Source organism: Equus asinus, chromosome X (genome assembly GCF_041296235.1).
Source record: "Equus asinus isolate D_3611 breed Donkey chromosome X, EquAss-T2T_v2, whole genome shotgun sequence".
Lineage (NCBI taxonomy): Eukaryota > Metazoa > Chordata > Mammalia > Perissodactyla > Equidae > Equus > Equus asinus.
The window spans coordinates 131,912,398-131,928,956 of NC_091820.1; the positions used below are offsets into that span (position 1 = coordinate 131,912,398).

General features: G+C 39.6%; 1 protein-coding gene and 1 long non-coding RNA gene across 3 annotated transcripts in view; one reads left to right on the forward strand and one right to left on the reverse strand.

Moving 5' to 3' along the window:
* The window catches only part of LOC139042695 (uncharacterized), a 122,431-nt gene that overhangs the window by 89,739 nt on the left and 16,133 nt on the right, over positions 1 to 16,559 (reverse strand). The gene's annotated exons all lie outside the window — the stretch shown is intronic.
* Positions 3,775 to 4,227, forward strand: LOC106843409 (large ribosomal subunit protein eL34-like). Its single transcript, XM_044763653.2, has one exon. It carries the CDS (start codon positions 3,808 to 3,810, stop codon positions 4,225 to 4,227), a length of 420 nt encoding a protein of 139 aa, XP_044619588.1. The 5' UTR covers positions 3,775 to 3,807.

Here is a 16,559-nt window from a genome sequence, read left to right on the forward strand (position 1 = left end):
GAAAGGAGTCAGGTTATAAAAGATTGTCCAATATGCTTATAGATCTATAATCTAGGATTAATATTAATTATAATATTAACTATACTTTATTATTTTAATTGTAAAGGTAACAGACACAGAAAATTTAGAAAATATAAAAATCAAAAGTGAATGTTTATTAACTCTTGAGGGTCAGGAGTTTATAAAACTAGAAGTAGTGGAGGAAATATCAAAGAAAGAGACATATTTGACTACATAAATGTTAAACAAATTCTGTATCTCAAGTATAGGCTGTAAATGTTGGCAAATACATTTCTTTTGATGTGTTCAGCAGGACTGGAATAGCGGGCAGTCTGATATTTTTATTCATCCTTGTGATAATACCACACTTTTGGGTTACTTTTAATAGTTCTTTATATATGTTATTTATTAATTAATAAAGAAAGAAGGAAATCCTCCTTTTTCTGACAATTTGGATGGACTTTGAGGGCACTATGCTGAGTGAAATAAGTCAGACAGAGACCGACAAATACTGTATGTTCTCACTTATATGTGTTATCTAAAAGAGCTGAACTTATAGAAAAAGAGTGTAGAATGGTGGTTGCCAGGGACTGGGGATGGGGAAACGGGGAGACGTTGGTCAAAGGGTACAAACCTCCAGCTATGAGATGAATAAGTTCTGAGGATCTAATGTACAGCACAGTGACTGTAATTAACAAACTGTATTGTATATTTGAAAACTGCTAAAAAAGCAGACCTTAATTGTTATCAGCAAAAAAGAATGATAATTATACGAGGGAATTAAGTTAAGTAACCTTATAGAAGAGGAGGTGGAAGAGGGAGAAGATAAGAGGAAGAGGAGGAATGGAACAAAAAGGAGCAGAAGCTACGGCAACAGCAGCTGCGGCCAGCATACTCAGTCTGTGAGGGGTGGAGGTAGCAGCCAAAGAGAGAAGTTTTCCATCAAACAAACAAACAAATAAACAGGAAGATGATGATATGAAACAGGTATGATCAGAAAGAGTTCTTGAAAATTAAAAATATGATTGCTGAAATTTAAAATCTAATTAAAATATAATAATGGAAATTCCTCCAGAGCAGAACAAAACTAAAAGAAAAAGGAAAATGTAAGGAAAAATATAAAAGATAGAAATTCAGTACAGGCTGTCTAATATCCAACAAACAGGTGTTGTGGAAAGACAGAAGTGGTGGGGAGGAATTGATAGAAGGAACAAAAGCAAATTTCCTGGAGTTAAAGGACTTGAGTGTTCCAAATGTTGGAGCCCACTAAGTGCCCAGCACAGAATAAAGGTTAAAAGACCTTGACACATCATTGTGACATTTCAGAACAGCCAGGATAATAAGAAGATGCCACAACTCTTAAGAGAATACGTTAGGTTACCTACAAAGGCATGATAAGAAGACTTGTATCAGGTTTCTCATCATCACTATTAGACACCAGACAACAGTGGAGCAATGCCTTCAAAATACAGGGTCAATTTTTAAGTGAGAACCACATACATAGCCAAAGTGTTTCTCAAGTTTGAGAAAACGATAAAATGAATTTTTAAACATGCCAAAACTCATGTTCCTTTTAGAAAACTAACAGAGAATATATAAAGGGAGTAAGCAGACAAAGGAAAACACGGAGTCAGGAGGCAATTTAATCCAAGCAAGTAAGCAGTGATGTTCCAGGATCAGAGCTATGCAGCAGGCCCAGCAAGCACCATCTCACCACATGAGGAGTTCAGAAATATTGTCTGAAGTTGTTTGAATGTACAATAAAATTGTTAATATATTACTTAAACTTACAAAGGTAATCAAGAGAGGAGCTAAAAAGAGTGAAGAAAACCATACAGTGGGAGGTTTGGGAGCAGAAAGTAAGGATGTATAATGTACAACATCAGTAAATCAAGAAACAACGATGTATATAAATTATTTAGAAATTTATCAGCAACCAGAAGCAAAAGTTAAAAGAGCTAAAAAGTGTGTCCTTCTGAGAAACAGGGTTGATAGTTAAGAGATGAGGAGCAAGAGAAAGTTGCTTTTCACTTTAAGCTAAAATTTGGTGATGGTTGAACTGGATCAGAGGTAAGGAGACCAGTCAGGGTCTATTGTAATTGCGGAACAAAAAGACATGGAGGTCCTGAAGTAGAACATTGGGAGTGCACATGGAAGAGAGGACTTTGAGAGAACCTACAACCAGGTGACTAGTGTATGAATTGAAGAGAACTCCAGTGTTTCCAGATAGAGTGATTTTAATTGAGAAGTAAGATGTCTTGGCAGTAATCAGTTTTTTCTGCTTATGTGAAGCCCTCTTATGCAAGTTCAAAAGTAGCTACATCAAGTAGAGAAGACCTCATTGATCCACTTTAATTAATTATTATTTTCCAATATATTGTTTACATTCCATAGCGTCAGATTGTGTAACTCAAAAATTCAACAGGTGCCCACAGCTTCCGTCACTCCAAGTGGAATGGGGAAATAGAAAGAAAGAAAATGACTTTATAGAATGTTGGAGAAAGAAACTTTTTTGGCAGTGGGCAGAATGGGGATTAAATCAGCCCGGCTTTATCTGTGTGTCCAAAAATAATCACTATTGTAAGGAAAAGAGTACTTTTTTAATGGGAGATTTCAGCTCAACTTGCCTTCAAAATCTATTGACTTCAGTAACCATGGGTTATTTACACCTCTGTGTTCAACAGAACAATAATGAAGCAATGATAGGAAAATTGATGGTGTTATGACACTTTTGTACTTGAATTGAATACCATAGCTTATCTCTGTAATTATGATATTTAGAAAGGACATCACCAAAAAGGATGGGCCATAAATCACCACAGAAAGCTATGGAATCGGTATTTGACTTGAGTGAGGAAGTCCCATAGAGCACCCACTGAGCTCTAAGAGAGGCTGATGGAAAGGCCATTAGCTCAGATGATGAGTATGTAATCAGATAGGTTAACTGATAGGATAACTTTGACTTTGTGCAAAGTGCTTAGGAAGCTCCTTAAACTAGAATAGTTAACAAGGTTGACTTTTCTGTCTGATAGATAAGGCATGAAGTACATTCCCACTAATAGATGATTTTAATAACAGATAAAGAGAAATCTGGGCTTTAAGTTTTAAATGATGGATTGAGCACACATCTACTTCTCTTCCCTCCCAAGGTCCTCTTGAAATTATTGAAAAATATTTGGGGGAGGGTCATCAGAAAACCAGCAGGCAATAGACTAGAGATTTCAAAGAAATCCTGGATGGTAGAAAGATAGTAGAACACAGATGAGATGGGATTGGATGAGGAAACAAGATTGAAAATCCTACCCGAATAGCAGAGGGAAAAGAGGAAGGAGCAATCGTGATAATAATTACAGAATGGAGCACATTTGGAATAGCTGAGCCAGTCTGCGACTCCACGAGGAGTCTTCCAGGCTCCGTCAGCATTCTGTCCAGTATGCTGGTGTCCAGTGCTCAGACTCTCAGAGTCCTGAGAATCCTCTCCAAATGAGGCAGGCAGTTTACCGGGAGCGGAGGCTTAGTGTGGATGTTAGGACCTGACAGAGAGGAAGAATTTAAGGTAACTGAATCGTCATATGAAGCACTGAGGGACAAAAATAAATGATAAAACAAAACAATAAAAAGCTTCACCCAGGAGTACAAAACACTAAGACCTTCCTCTCCCTCTGGAAAGTAAGGCCTTTCTTCTTCTGACACTTGTGGGGCATTCTGAGTATGTGTCAGTGGAGTCTTTGGGAGTTAAGCAAAGGGGACGGGCACTTTAAAAAGCACTGATAGCTCTTCCGGGGACGGCGTCTAGAGGCGTTCAGAATGGTCCAGCGTTTGACCTACCGCCATAGGCTCTCCTACAACACAGCGTCTAACAAAACGAGGCTGTCCCGAACCCCTGGTAATAGGATTGTTTACCTTTATACCAAGAAAGTTGGGAAAGCACCGAAGTCGGCGTGTGGCGTGTGCCCAGGCCGACTGCAAGGCGTTCGTGCTGTGAGGCCTAAAGTTCTTATGAGATTGTCTAAAACGAAAAAACACGTCAGCAGGGCCTATGGAGGTTCCATGTGTGCTAAATGTGTCCGCGACAGGATCAAGCATGCTTTCCTTATTGAGGAGCAGAAAATCGTTGTGAAAGTGTTGAAGGCACAAGCACAGAGTCAGAAAGCTAAATTAAAAAATGAAGCTTTTTTGAGTAATAAAAAAAGTCAAAAGGCAAAAAAAAAAAGAAAGCACTGCTAGAATTGGGGTTCTGAAGAAAGTTTACTCAGGCAGGAGAGTCCATGGGCCACTTAACTAGCTAAGAAGAGTCTGAGAACTGGTCAGGACAGGATTTGATCTGAAGAGTCTGTCATACATTACTTCACAGTACACATCCACACCCAGAACAAACATACAGGACATATGGGGCAGGACCAAGTGATCAGCAACCTGAGTACTCATTATCTGTAGATTAGGACGCCCCCTTCTCCTCCCTCTTTGCCATTAGGAAGCTTAAGAGTGTGTTTTACACATGTGATATTATAAAGGGTAATTATTACTCTTGCTCAAAATTTAGTTTAAATAGCACTGCACTCAAGAATTCCTCTTACAATATTCTTTTCCTGATAATGAATGTGGTCCAATGACCTTTTTTTCCCCTCCCTGCAGCACACTTTATTTCTGGAAATGCAGATAAAGAGCAATGCAGGGACATTCGATCCTATTTTTTTTCTTTAAGATAAGGAGTTCAGTAATCACAAGTTACCTGTCATGGCACATGCGAACACTGGCAGCTCAGGGTTAAAGAGTCAAAGGGGTGAACCTGGAGGCTTTCTTCTCTCCTCTCTCTTGGCACTCCTCTAGGGAGCACAGGGGAGGCTGGGTGTCGAAATTTGATAGATAAGAAGAGCTTGCGGTTATTTATAAAACCCACTTGTATAAAATAGCTTCTGGAGTGCTCGGGTGTGTGTATTTCCTGTGAGTTCTGCTCCTGCAGCTGCAGCTTAGCATAAAGGTGGGGAGCTGAATAGTACATAAGCTGAATGTTTAGGTCAGCGAGCAATGATTGGCCCTGCTTTTTAATGAAACTTTGCAAACAAATAATTAAGTGCTTTATGAGTAATCCACAGGGCCAAGGAGGAAAGTATCACTTCCAACACTGAATAGGGACTGCTTTATGGGATGAGGGCTGGATTTAAACAGAACCTTCCACAACGAGTAAATTACAGTCCCTAGCAGTCTCTTAAACATGGTAGTCAGTTGAAAACACCTACGACATTCTTTATTCAAAAGCACACTCAATACTCATTGGCTGATCTTCAGCCTTTGAAGGTAAATTTTCAGAACAACCCTGATGCCATTTGAAGCTAAATCTCTTTAAAAAAGTGAATGATCCACCTGGGTATTATTCTTTGAGTCAAAAGCAATGTCTGATGAGAAAATAATGAAATTAGTTTCATCTGTTCTGGAAAAATAGTTGGGAAGGTGATTCCAAAGGAGAATGGCTCAACATCGCAAGAGTAAGTGTACAGTATCCACAAGGAATAAAATAGAAAGATTTGCACTATGTGGGACAAAGTCATTCTTGTCAATTGTCACTCTCGAGAACAGAAACATATTATGGTGCTTTATTGGTCCCCTATGAGCGAGGGAGCTGGACTCCTAAGGGAAGAGTGTTCTGGGAATCCTGGCAGGCAACGGAGGTGGAACGTAGATGCAGCATTGGCCCCTGGGCAAGACTCCCATATCAGAGATAGAGTCCAAACAGAGTTGTGAAAATGTAACACAGTTGCAAGCTGACAATGATCCTAGGCGGAAAATCAGAAACAATTGCATAGAGTATGATTTAAACTACAATAAATATTACACGTGGAAAAATCTGTCTACGTCTGACTGTCTGAGAGAAGGAGACGCCTACAAGATTGCTGAATTTCACAGATATTCCCACCGTTGTGCAAACTGGTGGTGGGCCCAGATGCCTGGGAAGATTGGGACAAAGTTGCTGTAGTGTTAACTGACTAGGATCATGCACAGGAGTGAAGGGAGAGGATCGAACCCCAAACCTGGGCAAACGAAGGGTTATATAGATGTTGCTGCACATAAATGGCTGTAGGTATCAGGCTCTTGGCCCTCTGACGTAGGAGAGTTAAAGGTCTTCCCAAATGCTTTCAGTGGTTATTGAAACGTTTCCTTCTGCCCTCGTTGGATCCTGGTGATGAGGGAAGTAACATAGATCAAGCTGTGAACATCTAGGGTGGATTAAGAACACAGAACGACAGTTCTAGTTTCTTGAACTAAAACGTCTCATTATTGGGTTGTCATATTCAGAGAAGAAATGCCAAATGCTTAAGTTAACTTGCCTGGAGTTACACTGCAAACCATTAAAAAGAAATTAATTAGAGATGCCCAGAAAATGTGCAGCTATTTCGGTTGATGTTCATCATTTTTAAATGGTACAACTACTAATGGAATTTTGTTTTCACTTTTCTATTCATGTTTGAAGAATGCCTCCAGTTTGAATTCTGTTGACATTTACTCCTTTATCCCTGACTACTGTAGTGAACACTGTTGGCTTCCTACCAAATAGCCTTACCTCTCCCTTCTTCCTTGCTAGCATAACCCAGGTTTTGTTCAACCTCCGCTGAATTGCAATGTCCTTCCCATACCTAGGTGATGAGTTTTGATTGGACTTTCTAAGCCAAGCATTCCTCTTGGTAAATGCTTGGTTTGACATAAGCAAGTGAAGTAATTCTGGCCAATGAGACTTTAGGGGAAATCTGCTAAAGGCTTATGAGAAGGATTTCTTCATTCTTAAAAAGGAACATAAGAGAGATACAGATTTGTTTTGAGAATTAAATGAGCTAATATATATATATATAAATCACTTAGTACAGTGACTGGTACATAATCAATAACTGACATATAACAACTCTAGAATTGTTAGGTACCGTTGTTGTTTTGTTGCCATTGTTGTTATTGTAAATGTATGACATCCTAGAGTGGCCATGATACCCCAGATATGGTAGAAGATGTTTACACTACATTTCTACCAATGTAGCTAAGACAAACGCTAGCCTACAATGGAGACATATGCCCACTGTAAGAGTTCTGACCAAAGCTGGGAAAAGCAAGCTTTCCAAGAATTTTTGAACTTCAACATGCAGAAGCTAGCTCAGAACTGGCAGGATATAGGAATAGAGCAACAGTATTCATCCCACTGTGGCCATGGAGAGAGCTCTGATACCCCTCAGTAGGAAAGGAATAATCTCCCCGAACTTGTGTTTATTTTTCTTTATTCTCCATTTGCTACCCCACTCCAACTCTCCAAACCAAATCTTTCCCCTTGTATAATTTAGGTATAATATATTGGCCACATGGTAATAACAAGATTACAAGAGCTGAAACCAAAAAATAATATATTCTAGAAAATGAAAACCTTAAATTTAATGCAGAAACATTTCAATTTCCAGATAATTTTTATTTTCATTCACTTATCTCTAATGTGAATATTAATGGAAAGGTTTAGAAATACTGGCATATGCAGGACACAAACGTCATTTCCTCTCTGAACTCTTAGGCAAGATATTAAAGTATAACAAGTATGAATATTAAGTATTCTAGTTTTATGTCTCATACATATTTTCCAAAAATTCTACTTAATGTGAATAAAACTCAATGGGCAAAAAGAAACCTTTCAGCACAATAAAATGATATAATGCCACACTACTCCATGACTTGAAAGATAAAACTGATGTTAAAATATTAGCAAATTACATGTACATTTATCTTGGCATTTGTAAATTTGTACCTCTCTTCATTCTTTAACTAAAAAAATTCAGCCTTTCATTAGAGGGATGTCAGGGGTGCTGTTGACGAGGGCCCATTTTCCACTAGGCAGAAGATTGGTCCAGATGATGCTACAAAGGGTCTGAACCTCCATTGCTGTCTAGATACTAGGTGTTAGAATGTTGGCCTGGCACTTTCTCTAGTCTTGTGCAAGGCTTCCCCCCCAACTGTGCCTCAGTTTCTACTTCTGATGCTGAACCTGAAGTTCTCTTCCAGATCTAAGACCTAAAAATTCTCTTCACAAACTGTGGCAGAGACAAATACCATGTGTTCACATAGTTTCATTTTTCTCCAGGGCACACAGGAAGACTACCTTTTCCAGCCCACCCTTATATAAAGACAGGACCACATGACCCAGTTCTGGTCAATGGAGTGTGGTGGAAGTGATATACACCACTTCCAAGCCTGGCCCCTAAATCCTGCCATGCAATCTTCCACATTCTCCCTATCTCCCCCATCTGTATGGGTGGAAGTGAAGTAATCCAAGATGATGGAACAAGCCCAATTTCCAAGTTCATGGCTGGAGATTGCCCGAGAGAGCTTCCTCACCAGGAACAGCCACATCAGATTTTATGCAAGTGAAAAATAAACCCACATGAAGTTGAGGTCCCACAAGTTCCAGGTGGTATGCTACTGCCAAAATAAGTATTAGCTTGACTAATACAAATGCATAGACATACATAATACACAAAGTCAGATCTACTGTCACAAATACTGACAGCAAAAGCTTGAACACTGGTCAGAGTACCTCCCTTGGCTGGAATTGTGGATATCATTAAATCCAACAAGGCTCTGGGAGAAGATAAAGGTAAGGTGACAGCAAAGATGAAAAAAAGCAGCTGGTGCTTCACAACGGATCTATCAAGAAATTTTAAAATGCTTTCTACATTGTAAATCTTATAAATCCTAACGAAAGTGAATATGATTCTACCATTTTCGACTTTAAAACTATATATCCTTGGGTTGAATAATGCACATTGTCAACTTAACAACTTACATGGGTATCAAATCATCACTGTGTACATCTCAAACTTACACAATGTTACATGTCAAATATCTCTCAATAAAATTAGAAAAATACAATGGAGATTGTCTGAAAATACAAACTACAATCCAAACATGGGTTTTGCATGTATGTATACGTTTCTAATAGATCATGGGCTTAAAAATTGTATGCTCTGACAAAATTTCCCACAAATATATTTTCAGAGGTATTATTTTGTACAAAGGGATGTCAGAATATTAGGTTTTTGTGACCTTCCTGCTTTTCATGATTTTTAAATACAAGATTCTTCCTTAAAGGTATTTAGACATACTGTTTTATATCATTTATAACCATTACGAATATTAAAGTTTACAAAATAACTTTTAAACAACACTTTATAATCTCAATGTTTATACAACAAGAAAAGGAAATAATTTAGGAACAAAGTTGACTAGTATCCGTTGTATATAATAATCTTCCAACTACTCACAGAATAACCCTCAAAAATGAACTAAGTCCAAAGCTGGGGGATGAGTAAATGGGGATTTATTATACTCTCTCTCTACTTTTGTGCATATTTGAACATTTTTTGAAAAGTTTTTAAAAGGTGTGGGGCAGAATACAGGCCCCACAAGGATGTCCACGTCCTAATTCCCAGTACCTGTGAAAATGTTAGGTTACATGACAAGAGGGAAATAAGGTTGTACATGGAATTAAGGTTGCTGAGCACCTGATCTTGAGATGGGGAGATCATCCTGGATCATTTGAATAGTTTCAGTGTAATCACAAAGGGCCCTGTGAGTACAATAGAGCAGCAGGAGAGTGAGACTCAAGGAAGGAGATGTGGTGCTAGAAGCAGGGACATAATGCTTCAACGTGAGAATGATCTGACCACATATTGCTTTGAAGATGTAGTAAGATTTAGGAAGGGGCCACGAGCCAAGGAATGCAGGTAGCCTCTAGAAGCAGGAAAAGGCAAGGAAATGGATTCTGTGCCAGCACCTCCAAAAGGAATGCAGCCCTGCTAACACCTTTATTTTAGCCCACTAAAACCCATTTCACACTTCTGTCCTACAGAACTGTAAGATAATGATTTTGTGCTGTTTAAGCCACTAAGTTTGTTGCAAATGTGTCACATCAGCAACGGGAAACTAATACAGGGAGAACCCTGTCCTCCCCACTTCCTCCCTCCCACTTGTGGAGGGGAATGGTAAGCAGAATGATGGCCCTCCAAAGATGTTCATGTTCTAATCCCAGAAACTGTGAATATGTTATGTTACAAAGCAAGAGGGATTTAAGATTCTTTAATCAACTGACCTTGCGATGGGGCGATTCTCCTGGATTATCTGGATGGGCCCAGTGTTGTCATAATAGTCCTTAAAAGTGGAAAACAGAGGCAAAAGAAAGGTCCGAGTCAGCGAGATTTGATGTTGCTGTGCTGCTGGCTTTGAAAGTGGAGGAAAGGTCCATGAACCAAGGAACGCGGGTGGCCCCTAGAAGCTGGAAAGGGCAAGGAAACGGATTCTCCTCTAGGGCCATCAGAAGGAACACAGCCCTGCAGACATCTCGATTTTAGCCCAGTAAGATCTATTTCAGACTTTGGCTTTCTGTAAGATAATACGTTTGTGTTGTTTTAAACAACCTAGTTTGTAGTAATTTGTTATGGCACATTAGCAAACTAATACAGAAAACATTCTTGTTGAATATCTCTCTGTGCTTAACACTGTGGCAGTCACTTACGGAGATGCCAAAGTGGTTTGGTCCCTGCCTTTGCGTTGCTTACCAACTGCTTGAGGAGACAAGGCTTACACAAGGAATGCTTAGGGGGCAATAAAAGATGACGGAGAGCAAGAGCTAAAGTGAGGGATACAGAGGTTAAGTGCTCCTGGAATTCTGACCAGATAAACAGACATAAATCACTGGGCCTGGCTTGCTCCTAACGAAGAGTTCTGTAGGTACAGGAGGATGGCATTGGAGAGCTGCTGACACAGTTGGGTTATCTGTCATTGTACTGTGCTGCAGGCTGGCATGTTACAGATGAGATGCCTGGGCATCTGAAGGGAGCCTGAGGTGATGTGTGGCTCTCATCTCAGCACTGATGTGCTGTCATCAGAAAAGAATCATGGAGCACAGCAACAAAAATAATCCATTAGCCCATACTCTCCTGGCCTCCTTAAGAAACACTTCCAGCCCAAAAATATCCCACCCAAATGTGTTGCCACACCTCCTTGTAGAGTTCAGCTGTATCATCCCTCATTCCAGTCCACCCCTCCTTGTTCTCAAACGAACTGATACTCCCATTTACCTTCCCTAAGCTCCTACAATTTGTCTCAGCTGAGGGGAATTTAGCCATGGGAACTTGAGCGACTTCACCTTTCTATGCCTTGGGTTCCTAATCTGCAAAATGTGAATAACAGCACCTATCCTATAGGGTAGTTGGCTGTGTGGATTAAATAAGATACATTAAGTAAAGAGCTTAGTAAGTGCCTGGTAAGTCTTCAATCAAAGTGCAGTATGATTCTTATCATTCACTGGTACCGGGTGTTCTTTGACCATAAATTGAGCGACCATATGTCCAGTTTCCATGGGACAGCCAAGGTGTGCTCCTGCTGTCCCAGATTAGTTATTAACAGCATCCCTTTTTACTCACAAAAATGACCTAAAATGGCACCTTAATCATAAGGAACAAGGCAGGAGGCCAATTGTTAGAATTCAGTTATCAGATCAGTATCAATAGAAAAGCTGATTTACAGTAAAACGTCAGGCTCAGGGCTTCATTCTTCCCCGCCAAAGGACTGGGATTGGTGCTAGAGCCAGTGAGGAAACAGTCCCTGGAATAGGCCAAGGGTCTAGAAAAGGCTATGGACTGAAGACTTCAGAGAGATGTTAAATTTCTCTTCTCCTTGAGCAATTTCTTCTTCATCCTCCCTAATCCAGGGAGAAAGTAGGGATTAGAAAGAGCCAACTCTGCTGCCACTTGATTATTTCCAGCAGGCATTTTCATCTGTCTCCCTAGAAAGAACAAAGTCAAATCCTTTTGATATGGAATTGCCTGGATGCTTTAAAGCTCCAGAGCTGTGATTATGGTCTAAAAATAGCTCTTGACATAAAACGAAGATTAAAGATTCAGGTGAGTTTCAAGATGGGTTCTCCTTAGTTCTAAGGAAGTTAAAACCAGGGTTAGACCCAAAGAAAACTTATTCCAGGGGTCAGATAAGGAGTTGTAGCCTAGCATTTCTTCTTCCTCATAGCTTTTCCTTTAGAATGAGCTCTTTCAATCTTTACATTCATGATTTTATATGTATATGGAGACAGCTATATCTATCTATCTATCATCTATCTATCTATCTATCTATCTATATATATATATATATATAGAAAGAGAGAGAGAGAGAGAGAGAGAGAGGACTGTCTATAGGTATTGACATGGAAGAACATCTATATCCATGCAGCATTGCAGAAAATAAGTGTAAAAACTAAAAATAAAAATACGGAATATGTGTCTGTGTATGCTTAGCAAAGAATCTGAAAGAATATCTCTAGAGAGTGAAATAAGGGGGTTGGTCGGAGGTGGGTAAATTTTACATTTTACTGCATAGTCAATGTGCTTCTGTATCATTTTACTTTTTTAACAATAAGCATGTGTTAGTTTTGTACTTAAAAAAGTAATGCCAAAATGTTAGCACTTTGATTTTTAAGCATAACTAGGTTTCAAGAGCATGAGATATCCCTTTTAAAGCTATGTATTAATAGACAAGATGGTTGGACCAGAAGACCAAGGTTTTAATTTGACATTATATGTTAGCTGGAGGCCAAATAACTAAGAGGAAATAAATAGCACCTTGAAAGCATGACAGTCCCACCTCATAACGTCCATACTCAGAAAACTCATTCCTTTCTCAAAACATACAGAATTGTGGCAGGCAGAGTTCTAAAATACCCCCTTGATGTATAAACCCTGGATAATCCTTTCCCCTTGAATGTGATCAGGACCTGTAAAGATGATGTGATTTCGCTTACGTGAGTATGTTAGTATGTTATGTATATGGCAAAGGTGAAGGGATTTTGCAGATTTTAGTAAGGTCCCTATTAAGTTGCCTTTAAGTTAATCAAAAGGAAGGTTTTTCTGGATAGGCCTGACCTAATCAGGTGAGCCCTTTAAAACTGGGATGAGAGTCCAGAGACAGGAGTAGCAGCAGCTGATACTCTTCTGTTGACCTTGAATAAGAAAAGTGCCATGCCATGTAGGGGGCCATCTGACAGGAAAGGGCAGGCAGACTCTAAATGGCAGGCAGACTGGGGCTGAGGGCCTTGGTTCTACAGCCTCAAGAAATTGAATTCTGCCAGTAATCAACAAGCTTAGAAGAGGATCCCTAGCTTCAGATGAGACTGCAGCCCTGGCTGACACCTTGATTGCACACTGGTGAGACCCTGAGCAGATTTCCCTAAGCCTTGCCTGGACTCCTGACCCATGTAAACGGTGAGATAATAAAATGTGTCTTGTTTTAAGTTGCTAATTTTGTGGCAGTTTGCCACAGAGCTGTAGAAACTAATACTGGAATTAAGCCCAGTTCCCTGCCTGGTATTCAAGACCAGCCTCTACTTTTTATTTTGGCAAAACCGTCTTTTACTGCTCCTTGTTCTAGCCCAAGACAACTCTTGATGTAAGGACTCATAAATATGTAGTCACCCTCCACATGCTTGCTCATATCATTACCCCAGGAAAAGATGGCACAGAGGAATGGTTAAATGCATAGATAGTGAATAAGCGCCACCCACCAGAAAGTTCTGCGATGATGGAATTGTTCTCTGTCTGTGCTCCACTGCAGTAGCCATTGGCTACACGTGGCTATTGAACACTTGAAATGAGTTTAGAGCAACTGAGGAACTGAATTTTAATTCTATTTAATTCTAATGCATTTAACTTTACATAGCCACCAGTGGCTACCAGATTGCACAGCGCAGTTCTAGAGTTAGGCCATGTAGGTCCAACTCCCAGCTCCACTACTTAGCTGTATGACCTTGCACAAGTTCCTTCACCTCTCTGTGCCTCAGTTTTCTAATAATTTGATTTACTTCATAGGGTGGTTGTGAGCATTAAATGAGTTACTGCTTGTGAAATCTCAAAATAGAGCATTGTATATAGTAAGCATTATATATGTTTGTCAAATGAGTAAGTAGATTCTACTACCCTTTTTTCCCATCTCAATCCTACCTATTTAATTTTTAAATCCTGGAGATTTCCCCCCTTACATGAAACCTTTGGACAATTTCAAATCACACAACACTTATTGGCTATCAAATTAACTTGGCCCCTAATTGCATACTACCTTGAATTCTTACTGAAAGTATTTGTGGGTGTATTTTCTGTCTTTTTCCAAGACTGAACAGTCCTCAAGGAAATTACTATATCACATATGTCTCTTTGGATCCCTCATAGTGCCAAATATCCATCAGTTTATCAAAAATACATGATAAATATTTGTTGACATTTGTATAAAGTCTTGAATTAGACATGGAGGAGGCAGAGACAATAACCATAGATACTGCTAACACATTTCTAAGGTAGCTAAGGTGTCACAAGACTCAAGTACCATAGCATCTTAAAAAACATATTGCCAGGGGTCTAGATGTCAAGACCTGAGAAGAGGAGGAAGTTAGAATCCTTGGCGGAGAAGTTTGTAAAGAAAAGAATGGAATTAGTACCCAGATAGTACATAAATACTCCCTCAGACCAATCCCAGCCCATAATACACCCAGAGAAGGTGGGATCATCATGTGCATTGGGCTCAGGGGGCTTCTCAGAAGACAGAGATCCAGCCTCCCTCCCTGGAAATTAGGGGCAGGCAGTCCAAGGAGGCTTTGGCCCTTCAGATCCTGGGATGCTGACTTTGCTGTAAACTCCTATAAAATTCACAATACTCATTAGAAACCAGTGCTCTTGGAATCTAGAATCTAATCTCAAAATCTGACACCTGGCCTGCTTCATTCCTGCCTTATGCTCAGCATGATAGCCTCCTGTCCTGATCCTGCCCAGACTTCTCTTTGGGATCATGCCTCAATCTGCCAAGTCATTTGAATCTGCTTCACCTCCTGCCTAAGAACAAGACTTTGGTTCGATTTCTGTAGGCCCCGTGCCCCCACCAACTCTCTATATGACCGCACCTCTACTTTAAGCTCTGGCCATAATATGACTGATTGTGTCTCCAGGCAGCCTGATCACCTCTCTCTCCCACCTGAATCCTCATCGACTTGGCAGCCTACAGTGCTGCCTTATGCTGGACACACACCTCCAGAGGCTCCCTAAGAAAGTCTTTAAGGCCGAGTTAGAAAGTACTGTGGGCAGGAAAGTGATAAGGACACTATAGCCACCCCTTTCCCCAATCGTACCAAGTCACTAGCTCACTTGTGTGCCACTGTGAATATGACAAAGTGACAAAAGGTCCCTCCAGGAGCACACTTAAATTCACACTTTTTTGTAATCAACCAACTCTGTTTGGTGAATAGCTATAAATATTTCTTCTAATTTGGGGAAAGGCCAATCAACTTTTACTGCCAGGCATTTTCACTTACACTTGAGTCCATTTCCACAAGTAATCTTTAACGATCTGGTTGGTTAAGGAAGAAAAAAGAAGAAATAAGTGTTAAACCCTCCATAGTAAAACAGTAGTAAAGCAGTAAAAAAAAAAAAAAAGTTAAGAGAAGCAGCAGACTCAGCAACTGTAATATTGCTCACCATTAAGAGCTCCTCTGAGTTTATTATCCATTACTAATGTAGCTTTTTATTTTTGCTGCATTTTTTCATTAGTAAGTCTGCATACAGTATGCTGTGATAGCAACAAACACTCACTCTACTCATTCTAGAACATGGCAATAAAATTTGAGTCATGCAGCTTATTAGTAAATATCAGTAATTTTCAGTCATTTAATACTAGAATATTAAACACAATATACTCATTGTTATTTTGCATCATGATTCAAAACAAAGTATACAATTATAAAAAAAATAAAGTTTAGTTGAACTTCAAGCTGTAAAGACACTTTTATTACGTATTTTAAGCATGATTATTATTTTTACAAACTCTGGAATTGCAGAAATATTTCCTGGAAATGAATCCTATTGATCAGTAATTCGTGAAAGTTGTAATCTATCAAAATATCACCAATTCATATTAACTGCAAGGAAGACCAGTATGAACCACTGAAAAAAATGTAAAGAAAAATACTTTCATTACAAGAATATAGAATAAAACAAATTTCCAGTTACAATATTTCTATGCATTTGCCTCTTCTGGTAAGAAGATAATGCTGCCTTTCCGGTGTTATGAGCAACAGATGAGGTCATATGTATCAAGTGCCTTACATAGGGACTAGAATAGTGTAGACATTCAATAGACATAGCAGTTGTACGATTATGGAACCCCAGTGCTCAAAGTTTTCTAGCCTTCTAGGAATTACCTTTCTTGAACATCCAAATAAAGTAACTTGAGACCTCATCCTAGATGACCACGTGTAACAGAGTCCTGTGTATTTCAAATGGTTCCTGGGGAGTATGAATCTATCGCCTCTGCTTGTTCCTTGTGACATTTGGCTCCAAACTGCCACCTCCAGTTTCTCTGGATCACTGCCGACTTTAGTCCTTCTAGTTACCAGTAAGCCAAACCAGTCTAGTTCTCAAAAACCTGTCTGAATACCGAAACAGAGCCCATACCTCCCCTCCGCAAGGCAGTGCTAACGCAAATCTGAAACCAGGTAGTAGTGG